We start from the raw sequence: 25,766 nt of genomic DNA, 5'->3' as shown, positions 1-25,766 counted from the left end.
TTATAAAATTTCACGAGCAAAAAACTTCTGGGCCTGGAAATTCATGTAAGTCAGACTGGCCATAAAATATCATGCACTGGATCGCTCATAGTTCGTGGCGATAGTTCAATCTTTTATTTGATTTTATTTTAAGATTTCATTATCATCAATCTCTGGACCTGAAATACGTATACCAGTTTCTTATTAGGAATTTCTTGCTCCATATTTCTAGCGTCAATGGCTGTCTTGGATTTTGTGTGTATGGTGAAATCTTTTTTTTTTTTTTTTTGCTTGAAATATCTTAATGGTTCCTTATAGTCCAAGGAACCAGTTACTACGTTGGGTGGTAACCATATAACCAACTGGACGCCTGGTGGTCTAGCTGATTAAGGAGCTCCCAATGGATGTAGCCCATAAGATTACATAAGGGGTAACTGTTGCTTACTGCTCATATACTACCGCTCAGGGACGAAAGACTGGATTCAAACCCTAAACATTTGAACTAATTAGCCTAGCCCCGGTTCCTACGCTCATGAAGGGGTAATAAAGGACTGGATGATCAATAAAACAGATATCTTAAGGGCGTAAAATAATTTAGTGTCTGTTATGGCGGTCGTGAGAAGGCTACTAATGTATTAAAAATGAATACATTGAGTGATTTACTCTAAAAAAAAAAGTGTGTGTGTGTGTGTGTGTGTGTGTGTGTGTGTGTGTGTGTGTGTGTGTGTGTGTGTGTGTGTGTGTGCATACCATTCCAGACGTCAACTTTCTCCCTTTTTATGGCGATACTTGAACTTGGTGCACCCCCATTACCAACCTGTTTTTAGATCTCTCATAATTACTCCCACCAAAACACACGCCCCATAAACTTCCCTCGGGGCTCTCAAATCACGCATAAAGTTTCATCAATTGCCCTCAAACCATGCAAAAAAACCAAGGCCTCTTCATAACCACAGCAGCAATATTTATGCTCACCCGATGCCCCTCTCATGCCTGGGTGATGACTGAAACCCTTCCTCCGTTTTCTATTGCAGTCGGGAACTTAATTATTTTTCTATCTTGCAAATGTTTTATACGATGGACTGATTTTTTCATTCGCAATCGTTACGTTTATTTACATATCAGTGAAGGTCATTTCACACACACGCACGCACGCGCGCGTGCATAAACACACACACACACACACACACACACACACACACACACACACACACACACACGTACTATATCTATCTATCCACCTATTGATCTATCTATCCATCTATCGATCTATCCGTCTAAGAAGGAGTGGGGGGAGGGAGAAAGGGAGGAGGAAAGGTAAAAGAAGGAGAACTGGGAAGAGGGGCGCTGGAAGGAAGAGATGTGGCCCTGGAAGTAACTGCTTATGAAAGTTAATGTCTCCGTTTGTATAATCGTGAGGGAGAGAGAGAGTAAATAAAGGAGTAAAGTAGGTCAGAAATATTTATATAGGTGTCCCCCTCCACACGCCATTCTTTGTGTGACCTTAACCCTGTGTTGCGTGACCTCTCGTGACCTGTCTTTCTGTGACCTTGAAGCAGCTAAAGGGGAAGAATATAATTTACAATGGAGTACGAAGGAATGGAGGAAGTGGATAGATTGTGAGAGAGGAGGGTGTGAGTTTAGGAGGAGGACAGAGGACTGGGCGACGTGGAGGCGATTTGTTTGTGGCTACCCCTAGTGGGATAAAGGCGTCTGAAAATAAACAGATAGATGAAGGAAGGAAAGGAAACTGGAAAAGAATATTGAACCTTTCGAGGCATCTATTCTATGGTTGAAGACAAGGATAGCGAAACAGGAAGGCTCCTCCCCCACTCATTATCTCTCCAGCTGAAGTAGGAAAAAGGAGAGAGAGAGAGAGAGAAACTACCATGCATCATCGAGAAACTGTCACCGAAATAACTTTCTTTAAATTTATAAGAACTCTTTTTTATCTACAGAATCTAGAAAATTCAATAAAAAGGTTACCATGTCTATAAGCAGCAAAATTCAATACCTACTTACGATATTACATGAATAGTAAACACTGCTGATGTGGATAATATAAATTCGCAGGATTATTTCAGAAACCTCTTAGTGAATTGAACTTTACGTACATGTTTCCGGGATTCGCAACCTCACAAGAATCTCAGGTAAATCGGGAGGTCCGCAGGTAATATCGTAAATGTTCCTAACCAATTTTTTTTACAAAGAATAGTCACGATAACACTTACAATAAACTAAGGTAAATTGGGACGGCCGCAGGTAATATCGTAAATGTTCCTAACTAATTTTTTACGATACATTGGTCTCCATAACACTTAAGATATTCCCAGATACGAATTATTTTTCTCCTATCGTCACTTTATACTTCACCTTAAATTGGTAGTTAAGGTATTTCGTAACTATATAATGAAGACAAACCTGGCCCTCGCTCGTAATAAAGGTTTCTGGAATAAGCGAACAGAATTGAACATTTGTCATCGGACTGAAGGGATTAATAGTGATCTACGTCATATCGATAAATTGTGAGAAAGTGAGCGATGGTTTTGGAGGCTCGGAGATGAAATCGTCCAAGTCCAATAGATTTTTCAGAATGATATGTAGGAATTTTGTCTTCCGCATTTCTCTTCCCCTCCCTCTCTCCCTCCCTTTCTGTGTGTGTGTGTGTGTGTGTGTGTGTGTGTGTGTGTGTGTGTGTGTGTGTGTGTGTGTGTGTGTGTGTGTGTGTGTGTGTGTGTGTGTGTGTGTGTGTGTGTGTGTGTGTGTGTGTGTGTGTGTGTGTGTGTGTGTGTGTGTGTGTGTGTGTGCGTATTCAATTAGGAGAGATTTTATGAACTGGAGAGATTAGTGACAGAATTTACTAGCCATTTCATTTCTATACTCCTTTTACTCTAACTTGGCCTAAGAATTGAGCAACACAAAATATGATGCTAATCACAATGAAGTGGTATGGGGACGATGTAAACAGATTAACCCTAAAATATGATGCTAGTCACGAAGGAGTGCTATGGGAAGGATGTAGAGCCGTAGCATTGTCTCTTTCCTCCACTGATCCACGTGAAATAAGCTGCCAAAGGACGAACATCTGGGCCAGGTTAAGGTGAAGGGAGTATAGAGTTTACCCCTAAGCTCTAGAAATTCCTCCGACAGCAGAAAGAATATGAAAGAAATTACGTCCTCTTACTGAAGGGGTTAATGAGAGGTACATCTAACCCTTCCAGCATAAATAAATAAATAAATAAATAAATAAAAATAATTAAAAACTATCCAATTGGGCGAAGAATCATCTGAAAACAGTAAACATAAAATCTAAATAATATGAACCAAGACTAAGGTAAAAAAAAAAAGTTAAAATAAAAAAAATCTTTCGTTCAATCCTACTTGGAATTTTAGACCCACAGAATTGGCCAAATTTTCACCTCAAACTCTCCTTGACTATACTCTAAGCAATCTCAAACTGCCCCTTAACTATCCTCTAAGCAAACTCAAACTGCCCCTTAACTATCCTCTAAGCAAACTCAAGCTGCCCCTTAACTATCCTCTATGCAAACTCAAACTGCCCCTTAATTATCCCTTAGCACCTTCCCAAAGCGACCTTAATTGGAGGGTTATGACCTCATTAAACGCAGCTGCAACAAGGAAGTGATGAGGACAGGGGAGGTGTCATTTCAGAGCATCCTGGATATTACGCACTCCAGTCTACGTCCCCTCTCACCTCCCTCCCCTTGACTTTGTCTGTCTGTCTATCTGTCTGTCTTCGTGTCATTCTCTGTCTCTTTTTCAGTTTACTTGTCTCTGTCTGTCTGTCTGTCTGTCTGTCTGTCTCTGTCTCTCTCTCTCTCTCTCTCTCTCTCTCTCTCTCTCTTAAACCAAGTAAAACATCATTCTATAGCAAATAAGAAAAAGGAGGGAAAGGCGCAGAGGGACATAAACTTCAAGGAAAACACTGAGCTGAGAGTATAGAAAAAAAAACATAAAAAACACATCTGGCATTAACAAACAAGGGAAACTAAAAAATAAAAGGAAAACACGAATCACTGAATGAGAAAAAACAGATGACAAACCATAAAGAAAAAACTACCCAGCCAACAGAAAAGAAAAACAGTAAATCTATCAAATAATTCAAATGATAAATCTTCCTATAACAAAAAGGGAATGATAAAAGCAAGAAAAAAAACACTGGAGATATTGGCACAGAAAAACACACGAAATAAATCACAGAGAAAACCACAGTAGAGAAAAATGACAACACGACGAGAAACATTTAAACTTTTCATATCAAACAGAAGCTAACAGTGGAAAAAAAACACCAGGATAATGACGAGGAAAAAACACACAATTAAAAAAAATCATGAAAAAAAAATCGAGCTGAGAGTTCAGAATAAAAGAAAATAAATCAGAAAATAAATCTATGGTAAACTAGAATCCAAAATGACAGTAAAGAAGAAAAAGGAATTCAGCCAAGCGAGAGAGGCACATCCCACAGATCAATGGGGAGATAAAGCTTGTGTGAAAAGCAGGGGGGACAGGAGCCAAGAGGAGGAGTAAGGATGGAGAAAAAAGGCAGCTACAACTCTCTCTCTCTCTCTCTCCCTCTGTGACAAAGTAGGCGAGCACCACATAACCTACCTTGACACCCCCTCCCTCACCCCCTCCCTCCGCCTCGCATGTTTACACCGCCACCCATAAAACTAGATTTATTCACATCCATTTTTTTTCCTTTCCTCCAGGTGACAAGGTGCCTTCTCTCTCTCTCTCTCTCTCTCTCTCTCTCTCTCTCTCTCTCTATCTATCTATCTATCTATCTATCTATCTCTCATGACAGCTTGAGAGTAAAAGAGATCAATGAAAATCAGTGACAGAATTTCATATAACTGAATATTTAGAAACTGGAGAGAGAGAGAGAGAGAGAGAGAGAGAGAGAAATATACCGTTTATAAGTACTGCAATGCTTTCTTTCTCTCTCTTTCTTTATTTTCCAGACTACATCGTTACCTTTCCACCCACCACTGGCAAAACAGGGACTTCTTTCAGCTTACGTGGAGATCGAAGGGAGTTACATGTAGTTTTTCCGAATGCAATCAACGTAGGAAATTGCATCCGAGGAAAGCTAGCAAATGCACAAGTATATACAGGCTTGGATAGGAGCACACAGACAGACTGACAGGCAGATACACACACACACACACACACACACACACACACACACACACACACACACACACACACACTCTCTCTCTCTCTCTCTCTCTGAACCCACTAACCCACCTTCAATCATGCTTTATGCAAAAAAATCTGGTTAGAATGACTACCACCTATCACTTTTGTGTCACCTCCCGTCCACATCCTGACATCCAAATCACACCCCTTTCCCCTCGTTTCTCCCCTTCCTCTGTCACACTCCCCTCAATCGTATCCATTCCCCTCTTTTTCCCCTTCTCTGTCACTCTCCCCTCCTCTCCCCTACACCACCCTCACCTGATTGATGATGTGGTGGAGGGATTTATGATGTATGGTGGTGATTGATGGTGTGCATGGGAACTGATGACATGCTAGAGGGATGGGTATAATATTACTACACGGGTTCTTGTCCTGCCGCATGAGGTCAAAGGGGAGAATCATTATCATCATTACGCACCGCTTAAATGAGTGGAAAGACACGGTAGAACATATGATAACACCAAATAAAGACAGTGACAGCCTTAATTGGTGGTTATAATGGCGCACGAGACACGAGACAAGGCCATTATTTCCTTTTTACTCTAACTTAGCCCAAAAGTGCCATCCCTCAATCTTGAATACTGAGTTGTAGAAACAGAGTAACACTAGAATAGGGTGCTAGTCACAAACAAATACTTGGAACGGATGTAGAGCCATTACAATCTTATCTGCCTCTGAGCTACATGACATCAACTGGAAAGAGACACAAATCTAGGTTAAATCATGGTAAAATTAATATGGTACGTAAAATTTCACCCATGCTCTACCGACCTGGCCGTGCTAGTACACGTGTTCTCCAAAGCACGACAGACCTGTACACCGGAAACTGACCTACCATGACCAAAATCGTTAATAACTGTGATCGGCAGACCTCACCTGGAATCCTGCTTAGTGAATCGCTCCTTAGGGAATCCCCCCACATCTGCGTTACTGCACAGAGGCGAATAGTGAAACTGCTCTGTCGTCCCTCTTAATGCATACTAAGAGATGTAGCCTGCCTCGCATCTCTGTCTCACTCTGCATTAGTATGCAGTCGAGTAAGGACCGGGCAAATGAAGTTCTCTTGTAGACCTTTGACCATTCTCATAAACAGTATTTTATACAACTGTAAGTCATTATTTAGTAAACTTTCCAGGGCAATTTCCTATGTCACAAATGAAAATCCTTATATTTCAATTGCCAGTATAAGCATCCTCTGTCTGATACATTCCACTGCAGGACTAATGCCCCCCTTCTTCCTGCACAGACTGTTAGCCAAAACCACTTAGTTCCTGCAAATTTCCGAATTCATCTTGTTTTCTGTCTTTCTCTTTATCTCCGGGTTTCCACTCCGATGCCCTGACTCACCATCTCTTATCTTGACAAGAATGATGTCACTTGGCCATGAAAATCCCTGTTTTTTTAAAACTGGTGTGACTGAATCTTTCACTTTCATTTGTTCTGCTAATCACGCAGCACTTTTGTTTAATCCCTCTATGTGACGGAGAGGGCAATGTTAGATATTACACGCAGGGTGATAGCACAGTAGTGTTGTTCAAGCTAAAGAGTAAAGCAAGCGAGCAAGTTCAAGCGATAGAGTGATGCAAGCATACAAAACACAAAATTAAATATAGCTGGGAGACAAAGCACATTATCAACGGTGAATTATAAAATGTTCAAGCTACACCAGACCCAAGCACATCTTCGAAAGCTTATAGATAGTAAGAGGCGTTACTTAAGCAGATTTTCGCAAACATCTCAAAGTATGCATTAACATTAGGCACGAGGGAAGGTATAAATCTTCTTCTTTAACCTAAAATATCATCAGCAAATTTTGTCTCTCGAACACATTTCAATTTTTCAAATGAGGACGCCTGTAACGAAATATAAATCACATTAGTTTTTTTGGGGATACTTCAAGGTGTGCCCTCTCTCACTCTCTCTCTCTCTCTCTCTCTCTCTCTCTCTCTCATACAAAGGCCCACCACACCACGTCATTAAAACCCTCGCTAATACCACCACCATTACACCAGCCTCCAGCGAGATATCCCCAACACATGCTCACTTTTGACTTATTTTTTACCTCTTCACGAAAAACCTAATATACATTTCACCCGCAATAAGCTCATTTCTTAAGCTTTTTGCTGTCCAAGTGCCAGATTTTTTGCCTCTCTCTCTCTCTCTCTCTCTCTCTCTCTCTCTCTCTCTCTCTCTCTCTCTCTCTCTCTCTCCATGATATTCTGCTATTTACTTTACTACTCTACATTCATTTTTAACCTCAACCTTTTCCTCTGTCAACATTATATTTTTTTCACGAATTCTATCCAGCACGAATCCATTCTTACTTTTTGTATTTAATGTTAATGGTAATATATATTCTTCAGTATATAAATAAATGTTAAAGTTTTGCTCTAAATACTTATGCTGGTTTTGAGCGTTTACTGGCCATGTTTATAATCAATTTCTCCTATTCATTTTTTGAACCTTCACTCTCCAGTTTCTGTGAGCTGAAGAAAATCGTCCTTATTTAAAAGTGGAATAAAATACGAACTTATTCATTTTTGCTGAAAAGAAAAATAAGGGTTTTGAAAATACATCATGCCACAGGTGTCTACTGAGCTTATTAACTCTTTCGATGTTAGAAAAATAAGCAGGTAGATCGTAGGTTAGGCAGGTACAAGGTGAGCATGGATAGCAAGCCTCTTCTGACTAATGTGCTGTTTTATTCGTTTTTCTCGGTGTCTCCTGCTGGTGTCATTCAGCTCGAGAGACGCTTTACGAGTTGCAGTCAGATACCGCCTTCCTCATTTACAAAAACAGGTCTCCAAATGAAAATAATAGTTTGGCAGTAAAAAACATAAGTAAATGTAGAGATAAATAAGTGGATATAGAGATAAATAAGTAGATAAATAGACAAAAGACGTCCTCTGGCTGAAAGGGTTAAAAACAAAACACGCAAAAAGATCACAAAAGGAGAGGAACAATTAAAAGGAGCGACCATTACAGAGGACAGATGGCAGGCATTTCTCAGCGTCCTCAGGGCAGGCAACTCTCTCTCTCTCTCTCTCTCTCTCTCTCTCTCTCTCTCTCTCTCAATAATCCAACAACTTACGCACTCCCTCTCACTCTCTCACTTACCCGCTGCCATTGCTAGTTTCCCTTCCCTCTCTCTCTCTCGCACCGCTTTCTCTTCCATTTTCTCTCACTAAATGTCTTGTTCGCAGTTTTTTCCACTTTCTTCTTGACGGTTCTTTTTCCTAAATCTTTTTCCTACATTCATTTCATTTTTATTTACGAATTTCTTTTTCAATGTCTTTTTTTTCTCACAGTGCTTTGGGTTAATTTTCCTTCCTTCTGATCAGTTGTGTCTATTTTATTCTCTCTCTCTCTCTCTCTCTCATTACCTAGTACTACATTCCTACTATTTCTATTGAGTTGCCTTCCTTTATTTTAGTTCTGAAAAGCAGGTCTTCTCCCTGTTTTCCTGTACGACTCATGGCGGAAGAAAATGAAGGGTTGGAGGAGGGCCTTGTGCTTTTGACCTTCGTGTCGAGGAAATAAGTTATTCCATTAATATTAACATCAAACCACATCGCCGGGACCTCATGGGCTGTGTGGTCTATGTATCATGTGTAACTCTGACCCACTTCTCATCCTCTCTCTCTCTCTCTCTCTCTCTCTCTCTCTCTCTCTCTCTCTCTCTCTCTCTCTCATCACTCTCTCCTGTCGCCCTCTCTTTCTCTCTCCATCACTCCTATCTTTATCGTTTCGTTCCTTCCAAATTTATCTCTCCCACTTCCTTTCGCCCTCGCTCGTTTCCCCTTTCTCTCTGTCCCTCTGTCTCTGTCTCTGTCTGTCTGTCTCTCTCTCTCTCTCTCTCTCTCTCTCTCTCTCTCTCTCTCTCTCTCTCTCTCTCTCTCTCTCTCTGTCTCTCTCTCTCTCTCTCTCTCTCTCTCCCCCCAACTTCCTGTTTCTTCACAAATTTCTCACCTTTTCGTTCACTTGTTTCTTATATATTTTTCATTCCCTCCTCTCTCTCTCTCTCTCTCTCTCTCTCTCTCTCTCTCTCATAAGTATGTGAAGGGCTCTACATGAACACCCTTTGAAAATTATACAACAGCATATGATATGAAAGCTGATTTGATGTTATGTAATCATCTTAACAACTTCAGCATACTAGAAATTAAAATTTGCTTTTCTACCCACGCTGTTCTATCCCACACTTCAAACATTTCACTGTCTCTTCTCTCACTGTTATACGTTTGATGGGTGATGGCTAATTTTCCGAGCTAGTTAGGGGTGTTTTGGGAGAGACTAAAGTAAAGACAATGGTTAAGGAAGACGCGAAAGGTGATAAAGACAACTGGGGAAGAAAAAAGGGACGAGATGAAAAAGACAATGACTGAGGAAGAAATGGAAGATGATCAAGCCGGAGAGAGGGATGGTGATGACGATGATGAGGGATGATGAGGGATTGAACGAAGGAACAAGCGACGAGGACGGGGGTGAAGACGACGACGAAGACGGCATGATGAGAATGGAGAGGACAGGAAGGTGCTGACGACGAGGACGAGGACGAAGTTAATAACTGAGATTTTGATGACTGATGATAATGATGGCAACCTAAGCAGGGAAAATGGGGAAGACCAGTGGATGACCTCAAATAGCTTAATGATGAAGGGCGTCCTGGTGATTGATGACGATGGAGGGAGAATATAGCAGAACTGAAATATTTAGAAGTTAGTGTCTACCTTCCAAGATATACCCTACCGTTGACCAAGAACTGCTTAATAGACTCTTCGACTATAAACATCATCTTATTTTCGGGTCAAGAGTTATCGTGTTTGATTCTACGTGACATTGAGAATTAAACACGTGAACCTGTATAGCAGCCACCTGAGTATCTGCCGTATTGTATCTTTTCATATATAGACGTCAATTCCTACTTTCCAGCCTCTTCCCAGTACCTTAGCACTACTGATTTAGGTGGTGACCCTTGATTCTCTGCGGTCCAGTCCCTAATTTCATCACACTTTGCCACACGATTGCTACCTAATCCTGTGTATACTGTCAATAATGTATATGTGGTCATTCTACAAGGGTTCTGGGGCCTTTTGTGTGTGTCTGTTTTATGCTTCCTCCCTCCTTCTCTAAATTCCACACTACAGGATGGGTTACCGACACGTATTAAAGGAGCATCATATCACTCTAACAACAAAGGTGCATCAATCAATCAGTTACAAAATAAAGGAGGATCACATCACTCAATCACATAATAAGGGAACATCAAATTAGTCAGTCACGCAATAAAGGAGCATCGCATCTTTCAATCACACAACAAAGCTGCATCAATCACCTCAGTCACACAGTTCCTCAAATCAGTGTGTCTTACTCACCCTGGAGACCTGGTGGTGGTGGAGTCTTGGGTTGTATTCTGGTGGAGGGCTGGTGGAGCGGCCGTCAGCAGTCACCCAGGAGTAGGTCTGAGCCACCACCACCGAGGCAGGCAGCTGACTCGTCGTGGCCACCGTCAGCGTCACCTCCTCAGCGGACTTCAGCAACTGCGGGAGAAGAACAAGGGGGGTTAGGCCTTTGACTGGATTTCAGTCGACTTGAGAAAATTGTAAGGTGTCAGCTTAAGGATAATTCTTAGTGTATTAATAGGAAAGATAGGGTAATGAGACCTGTATTATTATTATTATTATTATTATTATTATTATTATTATTATTATTACAGAAGCAAAGTGCGCCACATCCTCGGGCTGAAGCGGTTAAAAGCTTATATATATTCTGTCCGTGGAAAAATGTGAGTGGAAGCAAATTTTTTTTTTTTTTTTTACCACCCTGTTCATTTTTAAAACCAGAATTGTAATGTTCACTTCTAACTAAAAGACTTGGGGTTTGTTCAGTGTCTCGATTAACTTTTTATGCTCGTGACCTGAGAATATGAAGTGGGGAGCAAGGGGGAAGAATTGTTAAATAAATGCAGTGTAGATTCACATGGGATGATGAATAAAATGAGAGGAGACTGATGATTTTTTTCTCTTTTCTCTTCTTCTGCTTTATATATGTCTGACTTTTAGCATATTTTTTGACAGTCCGTTCCCTGAAGTCCAGCATTCCTACTGTACATGCCAAACATCTCCACAAGTCTCTAACAATGTAATATAAGAGACAACTGACATTACATTATCTTTACACGGTTTTTGGTAAGATGAAAAGGGAACCGAATGATATCACTAGGGTCGCATCGCACTGCTTTCAAGGAACAATCAGGCAGTGTGAGAAAATAAACTGCTTGAGTGTACTGTGCTTCTTAAACAAAACGTAGTACATTCGTCAGGGAGTGGAAGTTGTTGGTTTGGTCAATTTTTCAACCAGAGTGTATTGCTCTCTTTGGGGATCAAGTTTAATTAATTTTATCTCTCTTCTCGATTCCCACTTCTCTCTTTCACTCCTCTCCTCCCTCCCTCTCTCTTTCTCTCTCTCTGCTTAGAGTCTAGCAATTCCTTTCTTGCTTTCTTCTTCGGTTAAAATATATGTATTTCTCTTCGACATGCCATTCGATCTATTTTTTTCCTTCCTTTTCTCATCTTCCGTCTGCTTCTGTGGCTGGCTGTGTATCGTTTCAGTATTCGTCTGTGTCCAACTGTCTCCGTTTCTGAGTAAATATTGGCTCGCTCTCCCTCTGTGTGTGTGTGTGTGTGTGTGTGTGTGTGTGTGTGTGTGTGTGTGTGTGTGTGTGTGTGTGTGTGTGTGTGTGTGTGTGTGTGTGTGTGTGTGTGTGTGTGTGTGTGTGTGTGTGTGTGTGTGTGTGTGTGTGTGTGTGTGTGAATTTCCTTGACTGTCTCTTTGTAAACAGTCATCTCGTCCTTGCTTCTATGTACCTCTCTTTATCCACGTATTTTCTTTACATACCCTTCGATGGTTCCAGTTTCTGACATTCTTGGTAAATTTCCTTCCCTGTTCCTCCTATCCTCTAAATCTAGCCGTTTCCCCCTGCATATCCCTCTGTGTTTCTCAATACCCTGTTTTCTGTGTAAATACTGACTGGCTCTGCTTCCCTTTCTGCTTCTGCGTTTGGGTATGACTGCTGAATTCTGCTTGTCTGCTAGTGCTTACTGTTATTTCTCTTACTTGGCATCCTCTCTCTCTTTCACGTCCTTTCTCTATAGTCTTATGTCTGTGTAAAGATTGGATTTGTATCCTTCACTCTCTCTCTCTCTCTCTCTCTCTCTCTGTTGCCTCTCCTTCCCTATATACCAGACCAACACATACACACACACACACACACACACACTATATCTAATGCATGATCTCTCTCTCTCTCTCTCTCTCTCTCTCTCGCTTGGAATTCTGTGCCGATTCGTGCGTCTCCAGCTCATTCTCCTCCCACGTCTTCACTTTGTCCTCTCCCAGAATTTCTTTGGCCCCTTCTTTTCTTTCTCACTAACTCCCTCAATTCTGTTTCCCTCTTCCCATTTTCACTCTCTTGTCACGAAGTTTCTTTCCCTCTCTCTCTCTCTCTCTCTGCCACAGTATCGCTCCCTCATCCACTAGTGTCACCCAGGTCTGGTCGGATGCCAACTGCACCACAACCCCCCCCCTTTCTCTCTCTCTCTCTCTCTCTCTCTCATCCCATCTCCACACACCATCCCATCCTCCTCCCACACTGCATCTTCGCCACGTGTCTCATTTCCTCATATCTCGTCTTCATCTTCTTTTCTGTTATATCTTCCACACCTCACTTTCTCGTCAACACTTCACTCTGTTTTTTTTTTATAATGTTCCCTACCATCTTCATTCTTCTTTCACTCTACAATATTTTATCCCATACACACTTCATGTTCACCCTACACCCCAATTCAGTAATTCACCATCTTTATGATTCTTTCTCACTCGCACAATTCAGTCAATCTCCTCTCTTCTTTCATCTTCTACTTCCCCCACCCCACTTCACTCAACTCCTTATTCGCACCCTTTTCGTCACCCCACACCCCTCACTTTCACCCTAGCACCCCTCTAGCATCCGTCTCATTTTCACCCCAGAGCCCATCATCTCCCCGATCATCACCCTTTTGCTTAAATCCCTCCTCTTCACCCCACACCATTAGCCTCCCCAACCTCACCCATTCACCCACACTCTCTATCATCTCTCCCATCCTTAAAATTCTTCCTCACCTTACGCCCCTCCTCTTCACCCCACTCCCCACACTTCATCCCCGCCTTTCTCCCTCACCCCACACACTATCACCGGAGAAGAAGAGAAAAATTGCCCTCCTATCATAAAAACTTTTCAAAAACCCATTACCACCTAAATAAAAAATAAATAAATGAAGATATATATGCTGAAAGAAGAAGAGGGCCCTGGGGTTTATGGCAATGCGACGGCGTTCTGTATTAAAATTAAATTCCTTAGTTTTATCCCTCGTTCCATCCCGCCCCTGTCTCTTAAAAGCCCGTCATTTAATAGCACTTTACGTTGGTGTTTTTTGGGGGACCTTGATACTGGAGCTTTTGCGGGGAAGATTTCTTTTTCAGCGGATAATAGAATAATGGCCAGCACTTCTTTTATGTAACCAGAGATGCTCTTTTTTCACGCATTTCCATCTCATGTTTTTTCTTTTCGATCTATCTATCTATTTATCTATCTAATCACATATCAACAGCTGAATACCTGAAGCATTAGTGGGTTAAGTCGCCCCATCTCTTTCTACTATTGATATTTTAATGGTCAGTCCTCTCCGAACTGTGCTTATATCCCTCTCCCATTTCGGCGGGCAAGCAACCCATGTCTGGCAACACACACACCCCTTCTCTGTCCAGCTCTCTGATGCAAGAGGTAACCGGAGCTCTGCCTTTCTTATACACAACTGGTTAGCCGTGGATATGCTTCCCAATCTGTATTTCTCTCAGCCTCCGACCTCCAGTCTTCTAAACGCAATGTGTCCATGCATTTCGAACTGAATGGATCTCGATGTTGGCTCTGTTTTCTTCATTTTTCTCTGTAAAGGACAACTTTTTGCAGACTCAGCATTTGCTCCTTAATTCATTCAGAAAACAGAATCGGCTCATACGGGTTAGATTCCAGGGAACTGTTGGTGTTTAACGTTTGCATCTTTCAGCGGCAAATAACTGGTCACCTAAGCTTTAAATATTGAGTCTTAAAAGTCTAGTCTCGAGGGTTTATGGTCCTGATTTCAGTGGCAGTACAGATGTGGATGATAGATGGATGGATGCACTATATTCTCTTAAGTGTGACTATTGCCACTGATACCACTAACCCCTGTATGCTGTTTGTACCCAGAAAAAAAAAGTGTTCCTCTGCTCCTAGGATTAGTTGCCCTCCAGAAACCGTAAAACATGACTTGAATGTGTACTGTGCAATTGAACACCCGTGTCAGATGTATGCAAAACGGCCGCTACCGTACATACATACATACATACATACATAAGGCGCATACTTCCGTCATGAATGCTACTGGGGGAAGAGGACTGACTAGAATTGCGTGAAATTAAAGAGTGACAAGAACCGTAGCTGGGTTGGTTGGAGGAAAATGGTAGGATGATACAAGGGGAAGAGAGAGAATGGGAAGACTGGAAGAACTGAACTGGAGAGAGGGAGAAGAGAGGGAGGGAGGAGAGGGAGAGAAGAAGGGAGAGAGTGAGGGAGGGAGGAGAGAAAAGGGAAGGGAATACGTATGGGTACATGGGGAGACCACGTGACAGGAAATCTACTGACCTATAGCAGGGTGACAACTGGGAATAAATTGCTTGGTTAAAGATCTATATTACATGTCTGGGAATATCAAAGAACAGAATGCTCTCCCCTGCCCACCACTCCCTCTGACTGATAAGGGATACTGACCCAACGTTTGCAGTATTTATCTCGTACTAAAAGTTAAGTGGCAAAGAATTAATGAGATTTTTGTTCTCTGGTATGGATTTTTTTTATATGTATTCAGTTCTAAACACAAGCTAGTAATGCAACAGCCAGACTCGAGCTTACAACCAAATAATTTCCAATCCACTGCACGCTTCACTACTCCAGTCATCTCTAATATTGCCTGAATAACGTAACGAGGCAAACGAAAGGAAAATGGAAAGGAAATGGGGTTGGAAAATGAATTAAGAAGGAGAAATGAAAGCAGGAAGGAAAGGGAAAAAAAGAGACGAAAAAAAAAAGAAGGATAGGGCCCTTGTAGTGATTTCTACTCCTCCCCACCGCCTCTGTCCCGCCCTGCCCTGCCCTGCCCCACCCTGCCCTGCCCCGCCCTGCCCCGCCCCACCCTCCCCTGCCTCTAAAAGCCTCGGCCGTTCCGTAATGAGGCACATCAAGCATTTTATGAGCCAGTTCTTTTGGTGTCACAGGCTACGGGATTGTCAGGGAAAACAAAGCTGGAGGAACGGAGGGATAAGGAGCGAGAGAAACAGAGTGAGGGAGAGAAACACAGGGAGAAAGACAAGCGAGGGAGAGACTGAGAGGGAGAGACTGAGAGCGAAAGAGAGAGTAGCAGAGGAAGAAAAACAAGAGGAAGAGACATTGAGAGCGAAAGAGAAAGACGGTGGGGGAGAGGGATGATGGGAGAGAAAGACCACGAGGGAAAGGGAGAGAAGCAGTGAGAGAAAGACAAGAAGGATACAGATGATGGAGAGGCAGCTATCAAACGGCAGAGGCAGAGATAAAGGAAAAAGAGGCAGAAGGAGAAAGAGACAAGAAACATCCGAGCAAGGGGCGATAAGAATTAATTATATATATATATATATATATATATATATATACATACTGTATGTATGAAAAGAGAACAATAAAATGAATACGCAAAAGAGGAGAAATGAGATGCATGCATAAAGAAGACCACTGATATAGAATGACACAGAAACTACTGACACGAGGAGAGATAGGAGAGAGGCATGATAAGGGGAGGGAAGATAAATTTAATGAATATGCACAGGAAGAAGGAAGAGACAGAGATACATACACATATACAAACATTATACATACATACAAATACTGTAATTATATAAACATGGATACTACTGAAACGAAGTAGATGGATAATAGACAGAAAGCAGGTAAGGCAGGTGATATTAATATATGTGTGTATAAAACTGATGACACTGAAATTACTAAATCGAAAGGAAGATGGAATGAAGTGATATAAAGTCAGGAAGGAGGGGGCGATAAGATGAAAGGTTGATAGTGATGGAAAATATATATTAGTGATGAGACAGATATATAATGGGATAATAACAGGAAACTGGAAATATAGGAAAGAGGGAAAAAAGGGAAAATACAGAAGGAAGATGATAAGGAAGGGGGAGAGATATGATGGAAGGCAGACAGACAGAAACAAAGAGAGAGAGTTTTGAAAATATAGAAATAAAATGGCATGAATTACTAAAATTAATGACGACGAGGAAGAAAAAAAATAAGAAGGAAGTGGGAGGGGTACAGATATGATGGAAGGCAGATAGACAGACGCGTGGGAAGATAGACAGAAGCGAGGGAAGATAGATACAAGCGAGGGAAGATGGAAAACATAGATAAGGTGTCGTGATGTTCCGGGAAAAGCGTAGGAAAATAATGTGAGATGATTGACGGGAGGAAGATGGGGAAACGCGGAGATAGGAGGGAGATGTGAGACAGGGAAGTGAGAGACAGACAGGAGAGACAGACGGAAGAGACAGAAATAAAAAGATAGACAAAGGTGAGGCAGACAGGGAGGCGAGAGAGACGGGACAAGAGAGAACAGAATGAAGAGACAGATAGAAAGAAAAGATAGAAAGTGAGACAGACAGGGAGGTGAGACAGACAGACAGAAGAGACAGCTCGAAGAGACGTACATGAGACAAGGGTGAGACAGATTAGCATGTGACGGACAGACGGCGGAGACAGACAGAAATGCTAGATAGAGAGGCGAGATGAGAAACAGGAGAGAAGCATTGTCACATTTATTCTGCTTATTCCACATCTATATTTACCTTAACTTAGTCCTCGTAATGACGGGGTTAATGAAGGTAATATTTAACCCCTCAGGTCGTATCGTCCGTCTTAAGGTGGACATAAAATCGTCTGGAAGGAGCAAGAAATGAGGGGTATGCACTCATAGGCCCCTTTTACTCAATCTCAGCTTCATAAAACCATCTGGCATTATCGGTGAAAAAATACTAAAGTTGTTCTGACGATAAGATTAAAGTTGTTTTGGCGATAAGATTAAAGTTGTTTTTAAGATAAGATTAGAGTTGTTCTGACGATAAGAATAAAGTTGTTTTGACGATAAGATTAAAGTTGTTTTGGCGATAAGATTAAAGTTGTTTTGGCGATAAGATTAAAGTTGTTTTGGCGATAAGATTAAAGTTGTTTTGGCGATAAGATTAAAGATGTTTTTACGATAAGATTAGAGTTGTTCTGACGATAAGATTAAAGTCGTTTTGACGATAAGAACAGAGTTGTTTTGGCGATAAGATTAAAGTTGTTCTGGCGATAAGATTAAAGTTGTTCTGACGATAAGATTAATGATATCAGTTTTAACACGGATAACTTAGCTGAAAAAAATCCCCTGGAGAAGCAGAAAATACTTGAGATTAATTCGTGAGATGCAGTTTCTCTTTTCTTTCCCTATGGATTCTATTACAGATTTTAAAAGTAAGATTACGGTAGAGAGAACGGCAAAATAATCATGAATCATTAAAAAAAAGGGAAAAAATTGTAATGGCACGAGGCAAGATTATAATTGGGAAAGACAATATAGTAGCAAATATATCAAGTTTTCTCAACGCAAGATAAAAATTAATGGAAACTATTGATGCTGTCGCGGGGAAATAACACTAGAAAATTCCCTAGCAATTCCCCATCTTTCCCTAACTATCCCCAGCTATTCCCCAACTTTTCCCCATTTATTTCCCTACTTTCCCCAACTATCCCCAACAATTCCCCCAACTATTTCCCCAACTCCCCAGCCTCCCCCACCGCCTTCCACCCTCAGCGCCCGATAACACATCAAGTGGTTGGGGGAAAGTAAAAAAATAAAATCCCCATGAAGAGCGTTTTCCATCGAGGGGAAATTAATTTGCAGGAGGAGGGGAAAATCTGGCAGGGAAATTTTATATTTTGTTGATGGATTTTTTTCTCTCTCTTTTCTCTTGGTTTATTTTCTGTTCTATTTTATTTTATTTTATTATATATATATTTTTTTTTGCTGATCAACACTTTTGCTAATATTAAAAATGATTCTTAATGGCCTCCACTAACCTCAAACAGCCACCACTAACTTCCAACAACCATCACTAACCACTAACAAACCACCACTAACCACTGTCAACTACCACTAACCACTAACAACCACCACTAATCACTAACAACCACCACTAACCACTACCAACCACCACTAACCACTACCAACCACCACTAACCTCTAACATCCTTCACAAACAACCACCACTAACTGCTGTCATCCACCACTATCCACTTACATCCACCACTAACCACTAACAACCACCAATAACTACTGTCATCCACCACTAACCACTTACAACCACCACTAACCACTAACATCCACCAATCACTTCTCCCACTAATCACCATCCCCTTCAAACAACCTTCCCTAACTACCTCGTTCGTCATTACTTAGAGCGAATCACCCTACCCACTTAGGAAATGAGGAAGGCGAGGTCATGGCAGGGTAGATGGAGAGTTAGAGGCAAGTTAGTGTAGGAGGGTGGCAGGGTTAGGGGCAGGGGGAGGGTTGTGGTCAAGTGGTTAGGCAAGGTGTTTGAGCTCCGAAAGGACTCGAGTTCAAATACAGCGTGGGGAATGGTAGTTTGATTATATTTTTCGTTTAAAGAAGTTTCACTAATTTGTTCGCATGACCCATCGACATGTCACGCACACACACACACACACACACACACACACACACACACACACACACACACACACACACACACACACACACACAAACTATCTAATATCACTGCACCAATTCTGAATGAGTAGTGGTATGTTAGTGGCATGGGATAGTATGAGCAGTGGTAAATTAGGGACAGGGGAGAGTAGAGAAGTGGAAAGTTAGTGGCAAGATAGAGTAGAGGAGAGGAGTGGAAAGTTACTGGCTGGGAGAGGTGGAGTAGTGGTAAGTTAGTGGCAGGGAAGGGTACAGTAGCTAGAAGTTGATGACAGAGGGATAGAGTAGTGGAAAGTTAGTGGTAATGGAGGGCAGAGTAGCACAGATTAGTGGCAAGGTAAAAAGAAGTTAGTGAGGGAGAACAGAAAAGTTATCAATACCATGTTAAAGCATAAAAGAGGTACTTGAGCAAGGTGAAGGCAGAGATATGAGCTAATATGTCTTTAAAAATCTTATGAAATCGAATATTCATCATTGCTTCTATTTATCCGTTATAATGCAATCCTACAAATTAATGTGATTACTTTATTTACCTATTTACCACGTATCCAGGCCTATGTACTGTATAATTATCGTGTAATCAACTATGACACAGGCGTCAGTGATGTGGAATAATGCTATTGCGTAGCTTTAAAAAGGCATAATTTCTTCCCCCAATTAGTGTGATCATGAGCATCCGTGCCTGAGATGAGAAGGGCGAACACAACACAGTAAAACGCAAAGACCAGCCAGCCATGAAACTAGGCACGAGGGGGAGGGGAAACTGTTGCATTTTACCCCAGTTCTCTCGCCTTCCCTTCCATCCGCATTACCACCGTCGTTTCCCCCCCCCCTCTTCCCTCCCCCTGCTTTCTATCTGCCCTAACCGCTTCTCTCCTCACCCCCTCCTACGCTTTCTAGTTGCCTTACTCCCTCGCTCCCTTCCCTCCCCTGCTGTCTGCCTTGCCCCCGTTTTTTCTCTTTTCCCCTGCCTTCTCTCTTATCTCCGTTCTTTCTCGCTCCTCTCCCCTCCTTTCTACCTAACTTACCCCTGTTCTTTCCCAGTCCCTTCCCTGCTTCCCATGTACCCTTCAAATATTATCGCCTCTCAATCACCCTTTCCTCTATCAATATTCCCTTCTATGACTCTTCCATCACCGTTGTCCTCTCCTCATCTCTTCCTTTTCCTCCTATCCTTGTTACCTACTTTTCTAACTATATCTTTTCCCAGTCAACTTTTCCTCTATCTTCCTGCTCTTTTTATCACTCTTCCCTTCTTCTGCCATTTTCCTCTCCTCATCCTATACCTCTGTCCTGCTTTCTGCCTATCAATTAAATCGCTTTTCCATCACTTTTTCTCTTACAACTCTTCTCCATCACCCTTCTCTTCCGCCAGTAGTCTCCTCTCCTCACCTTTCCCTACACCCCCAGCTCTCTGCCTACTCCTCCAATTATTATATCTCTTTTCCATCAGATTTTCCCCAGCCATTCATCACATATATAACCCTTCTCTTCTACCACTGTCTTCCTCTCCCCACAACCCCTGCCCCCTCCCCCATCATTCTGATTGTCATTCATCCTCCCCCCCCTACGTTTCTGTTTATCACTTCTCTACTCCTAAGCAATCCCCCTTTCCACCTCCCCTATCATCTTCCTCTTCCTCCCTATCATCCCTTCCCCCGTTACCCTCGCTGTTATCACCCTCCACCCTATTACCCTCAACTTTATCGCCCTTTCTTCTTATCCTTCTCCCCCTATTATCTTTCCTTCATATCACCTGTTTTAATTTCACACTTCTTTATCACCTCTCTAATCACCCTCTCCCATTCTGCATCTTTATATCATTTCCCTTATTAATTTTTACCCTATTCATTTCCTTAGCCTCATCTCACAGAAACACATCCATCCTAGCTGAGATTCCTGGCTGCTGAGAAGGCTGGGATAAGAAGTGTGTGGCTGAGGGACCAAAGGCTGAGGGAAGAAGGGAGGGGATTATCGCAAACTTTCCTCCACTCCCCTACTCATATTACTACCTCCAAAACTTTGAATTATGTGACAGAGACCAAAACAGGGCTCTCTTGAAGTTGCTCCTGTCCATCCCATCTCTTGTTATTAAAATTTTTCCCTGCTCTTCTGATAATCTCTAGAAACCTATGTGGCAAAGGGACCACAGAAAGTTGAAGATGGTGGTTGTCTCATTCCCTGTCTCCAACTCTTGTACCAACTTTCAGGATGTAGAACTGTGTGAGTGAGGTTAAAAGTAAACAACTGCAAACTCTGCCTCCTCTCTTCCTCTCCGTTGCTTAGGTTAGAACATTTAGAACCCGGAATTGTGTGGCTATGAGAATTCAAAAACCGTGTGGCAAAGAGCAAAACATGTGATTCGTCGCAGACCCTTCCCGTTTCCAGTCTCTCAAAAATGTGTGGATTAATAAGAGAAGGGGAAAATGTCGCCATCTAACCCGCCCTTTTCCCTTCGGTGCTCCCTTGCTACAGCCTCTAGATTTAAAACTGTGTGACGTGAGACCAAAATAAGAGGAGGAGGAGGAGGGGGTACTGACGCAAACTTGTCCCCCACTCCTCCTTGCCCCCTTCTTGTTACAGGCTCCGGCACCCATAAAAAGGACGGCGATATTTAGGTAGCAACTTGGTAAGACTTTAACAGGGCCATACATTACGTGGCAAAAACAAGGACGCTATTCACCCAGGGTTTCATATCCTGCCCTGTGCCTGGGGTGACTCAAGGTGCCGAACCAGGACCACCTTGCTCCACACACCAGGCAACTCAAGTCCCATTATTACGCACACAACAATGTATCAGCCACCGGGTTTAGAATTCTCACTATCTTAAAACTTTAAACCCGGCTTACAAATTATAATTTATGCTTGTTGCAACCAGACGACGAGTTTCTTCAATCTAGGGATGGCCTCACACTCTGAGGGGGTTTACTAGTGCTGTACCCAACTCATCTGATCTTTAAGTCTATCCTAAGCTGAATAAAATCGTCAGGAGATGGCATGAATTAAGATGAAAATTATTTCCCTTAGCTCAGTGGGTTAAACTCTTTGAGAATACTATGAAGATAATATTTCATTTTCATAATTACGCTCCTGTTCCGTGATATATAAATCCTTCTAACATCGCCATCCTCTGAATAAATAACATACAGAAAGATATTAACCACCCAAACCTAAAAATAAATCGCTAAGGAAGAGATGCCAGTGAGCTTCCTGTACAGACGATAATAGGGAGCTCTAGAATCAAACCCGAGTTCTTCCAGTTGCGAGCTGAACACTCTCACCACTGCGCCACCGCCTCCCTTCCCCCCGAAATGCCAGTCAGACGCAGACAGTGAAAACAGGGAATGGGAATTTAGTAGCAGAGTAACGCCAACAAATTATCATGCATCACTTTGCCCCGACGCCTCGTTTCTGTACGTCAAGATTTACGACCGATGTTTGGAGGGGAAAAAATCCGTAAATTAGGCTTGGGCAGAGAGAGGGAGAGCCAGGGAGAGAAGCTCGATTATGCACACGTCCCTCAATTCCCTCCCTATCCCTCGTAAAGAATGATGATGGACTGCATATCTTCAGCCAGCAGTCCACTTGGTTCACATTTCAGATGAACTTCGGGCTACAACAACTACTACAAATATGATGAAAATAAACTCATTTATAATCAAACTTATACAGAATTTATGTTTAGGAAATTTTATACATATTCTTGGGAGATGTCGGAGATAAAGGACGTCATCAAGGGGATTAACTTAACTACTTGAGTCCCCCCTGTAAAAACCCCTCAGATGGGGTATTACGGCACTGGCAGGAGGATATGAGAGAGAGAGAGAGAGAGAAAGCGAGCGTGTGTGTGTGTGTGTGTGTGTGTGTGTGTGTGTGTGTGTGTGTGTGTGTGTGTGTGTGTGTGTGTGTGTGTGTGTGTGTGTGTGTGTGTGTGTGTGTGTAGTGAATGAAGGAAAGAGGAAAACCAGGGATGGAGGCAAGGGAAGAGAAGACAGCCTCCAAACTTCATTCATTACACCTTTCCACTGAGCCCTTCAACTTAGACCATTACTGACCTCCTTAGACTCAATACCCATTACCCCCAATCGCCCCCCATTTGAGACGAGGGCCAATCACACGTCCGGAAGTGCCATGGGGGAACTTTCGTCTCCTCCAGCAACCATCAGGCGTCTTGTTTGTTAAGTATCGTGGAGATTTTTTACGATAATTGTTAACGCTTATCACTTATCGACTTGTTTTCTCTTTATTACATTAATATCCAGTCCAGTTTGATTGTGAAGTGTCTGGTATCGGTGTGGGTGAAGGAAAATGTATAATCATTTTTATTCACAACTTATATTATTCACGACAGGACCCTGATCCCAATCCTCGTGTTGGGAGGGAAGGGCTTGGGAAGTTGGTACGGTTATGAGCAATCTTGTGTGTGGTTAGGTCAGAGGGTCTTAGCTTGTTTTGGGTGATAGAGGTGTGAAGAACTGGGAATTGTGTTCGTGAGAGTGGGAAAGTTGAGAGTACTTGAGGGGAAGGGGGATTATACCTGTGTGTGGTTAGGCCCGAGGGCTTTAGCTTCGTTTGGGTGATAGAGGTGTAAAAATGGACGTTATTGCTAGGAGTGGGAAAATTGAGAGTACTAGTGTTAAAATGACAATTAAAACACTACTTGGTTTGCGTTTACCTGATGGAACTGGGTCACTACGTAACTGGAATACTAAATTACGACCGCATGGCCAAATTCTGTCTTAGTTACGAGAGAGCAGTTCGTCTCCTTGGTTACAAGTCAAATCGACGCTTCAATCTGAAAACACATGGTTATCCATCAAACTTAAATGTGTTAGGAATTTTCATTAGGGGGAAAAAGAAAAAACAGTATGGTTAGGTCAGGGGGTTCTAGCTTCTTTTCGGTGACAAGAGAGTAAGAAACTATGGACTGTGCTGGTGAAGGTGGAAAGACTGAGAGAAATGATGATTATGGTTAACTGCAGAAGGGAATGATGGGATGAGTAACGAAGTGGTTACAAAAAAAAAAAATGTACTTTGTGAAAATAAAATGAAAAACGAAAATTAAGTGGGAACGTTTAGAGCACTTTAGTAATAGTGAAGGTATGGAACACTGGGAAGGAGAGAAAAAGCAGGAATATTTAAGGACGAGAGAGCAGGAGAGATGTGGGGTGATGTGAATGCTGGTTTGTGAATGGAGAAAAAAAGAGGGAGGGATTGACTTAGTGGCAACGTGAATGACTGAGGCAGCTAAGTAAAAGAAAGTAAAAGGTTTATAGACACTGAAAATACAGCTGATGTAGAAAGAAAAAGTGAGTAAATATAAGTATACAAGAAAAAATAGGCATATGAGGAAAAGAGTAAGTGGGAGAGGAAGGATGAGGAAGAGAACGTTCTGGTAAAAGAAACTGTTTCTTAAAAAATTACTCTGCAGATGAAATGTGAGTAAAAATGAATGTAAGAAAGTAAAACAGAAAACGGGGGACAAGGGCATTAGTTGCACGAGAGAGAGAGAGAGAGAGAGAGAGAGAGAGAGAGAGAGAGAAGGGGAAAGTAAGCAAAACAACTGACACCTAAATGGGAGGAAACAGACGACTACGAAGAGAACACACCAATTTCAACACATCCACCCAATTTATGTCACATCATTTTCTCCAAACAACAAGGAATTATGACGCCCATTACCATTAAGTACCTCAAGCCCGTAATATATTCTCCCATTAGTTATTTCACGTCCATTATTTGACACTTTAACGTGAGTCCCATGCAAATTTGACCCGCCACACCCACCAAAATGCTCGGTTAATGCCCACATCTTTTTACCGTTTATTTCATGTATTCTCTCTCTCTCTCTCTCTCTCTCTCTCTCTCTCTCTCTCTCTCTATGCCCCGCCTGGCTTGCATTTTCAGTTCTCTCAGCTTCGTCGGATGCATATAATCCATCACCTTCCACCTCCCCGCAACTCCCTCTCTCATTTTTCACTCCAACACACAGGCAAAGCTTCAGTGCATTCCCCTGTTATTCATTTTCTTACGATGCCTTTACCTGTTATTCATTTTCTTACGGTGCCTTTACCTGTTATTCATTTTCTTACGATGCCTTTACCTGTTATTCATTTTCTTACGATGCCTTTACCTGTTATTCATTTTCTTACGATGCCTTTACCTGTTATTCATTTTCTTACGGTGCCTTTGTCTGTTATTCATTTTCTTACGATGCCTTTACCTGTTATTCATTTTCTTACGGTGCCTTTACCTGTTATTCATTTTTTTACGGGGCCATTACCTGTTATTCATTTTCTTACGGTGCCTTTACCTGTTATTCATTTTCTTACGGTGCCTTTACCTGTTATTCATTTTCTTACGGTGCCTTTACCTGTTATTCATTTTCTTATGATGCCTTTACCTGTTATTCATTTACCTCTTTCTCATTTTCTCAATTTGTGCTTAAAAAAATGTTTAAAATAGACTTTACAAATAATCTAGGAGGATATTTTCAGTGATTTTCAATATACAAAAATCCTTTTACAAATTTCCATACAAACTTCCCAAAACGTGAGAGAGAGAGAGAGAGAGAGAGAGAGAGAAGCTGTGGTGGTAGTGGAGGGTTTATCTGGTGAGAGGCGAGAGGAGAGGTGCTGTGTCAGGTTATTCTCTGTGTGCCCTCTTGTTCTCCTCTCTCCC

The 25,766-nt window shown here is 41.9% G+C and overlaps 1 protein-coding gene across 1 annotated transcript in view; it reads right to left on the bottom strand.

The window, feature by feature from the left end:
- dysc (whirlin protein dyschronic) overlaps positions 1-25,766 on the bottom strand; it is a 229,908-nt gene that overhangs the window by 62,102 nt on the left and 142,040 nt on the right. The window contains exon 4 of the mRNA XM_080284054.1: positions 10,575-10,739. Within this exon, the coding sequence (XP_080140180.1) occupies positions 10,575-10,739 (165 nt within the window). The remainder of the gene's footprint in view (positions 1-10,574; positions 10,740-25,766) is intronic.

This window comes from Coenobita brevimanus, chromosome 100, assembly GCF_032717465.1.
Source record: "Coenobita brevimanus isolate Jiangsu-jjx chromosome 100, ASM3271746v2, whole genome shotgun sequence".
Lineage (NCBI taxonomy): Eukaryota > Metazoa > Arthropoda > Malacostraca > Decapoda > Coenobitidae > Coenobita > Coenobita brevimanus.
This window is presented reverse-complemented; position numbering and strand designations above follow the sequence as displayed.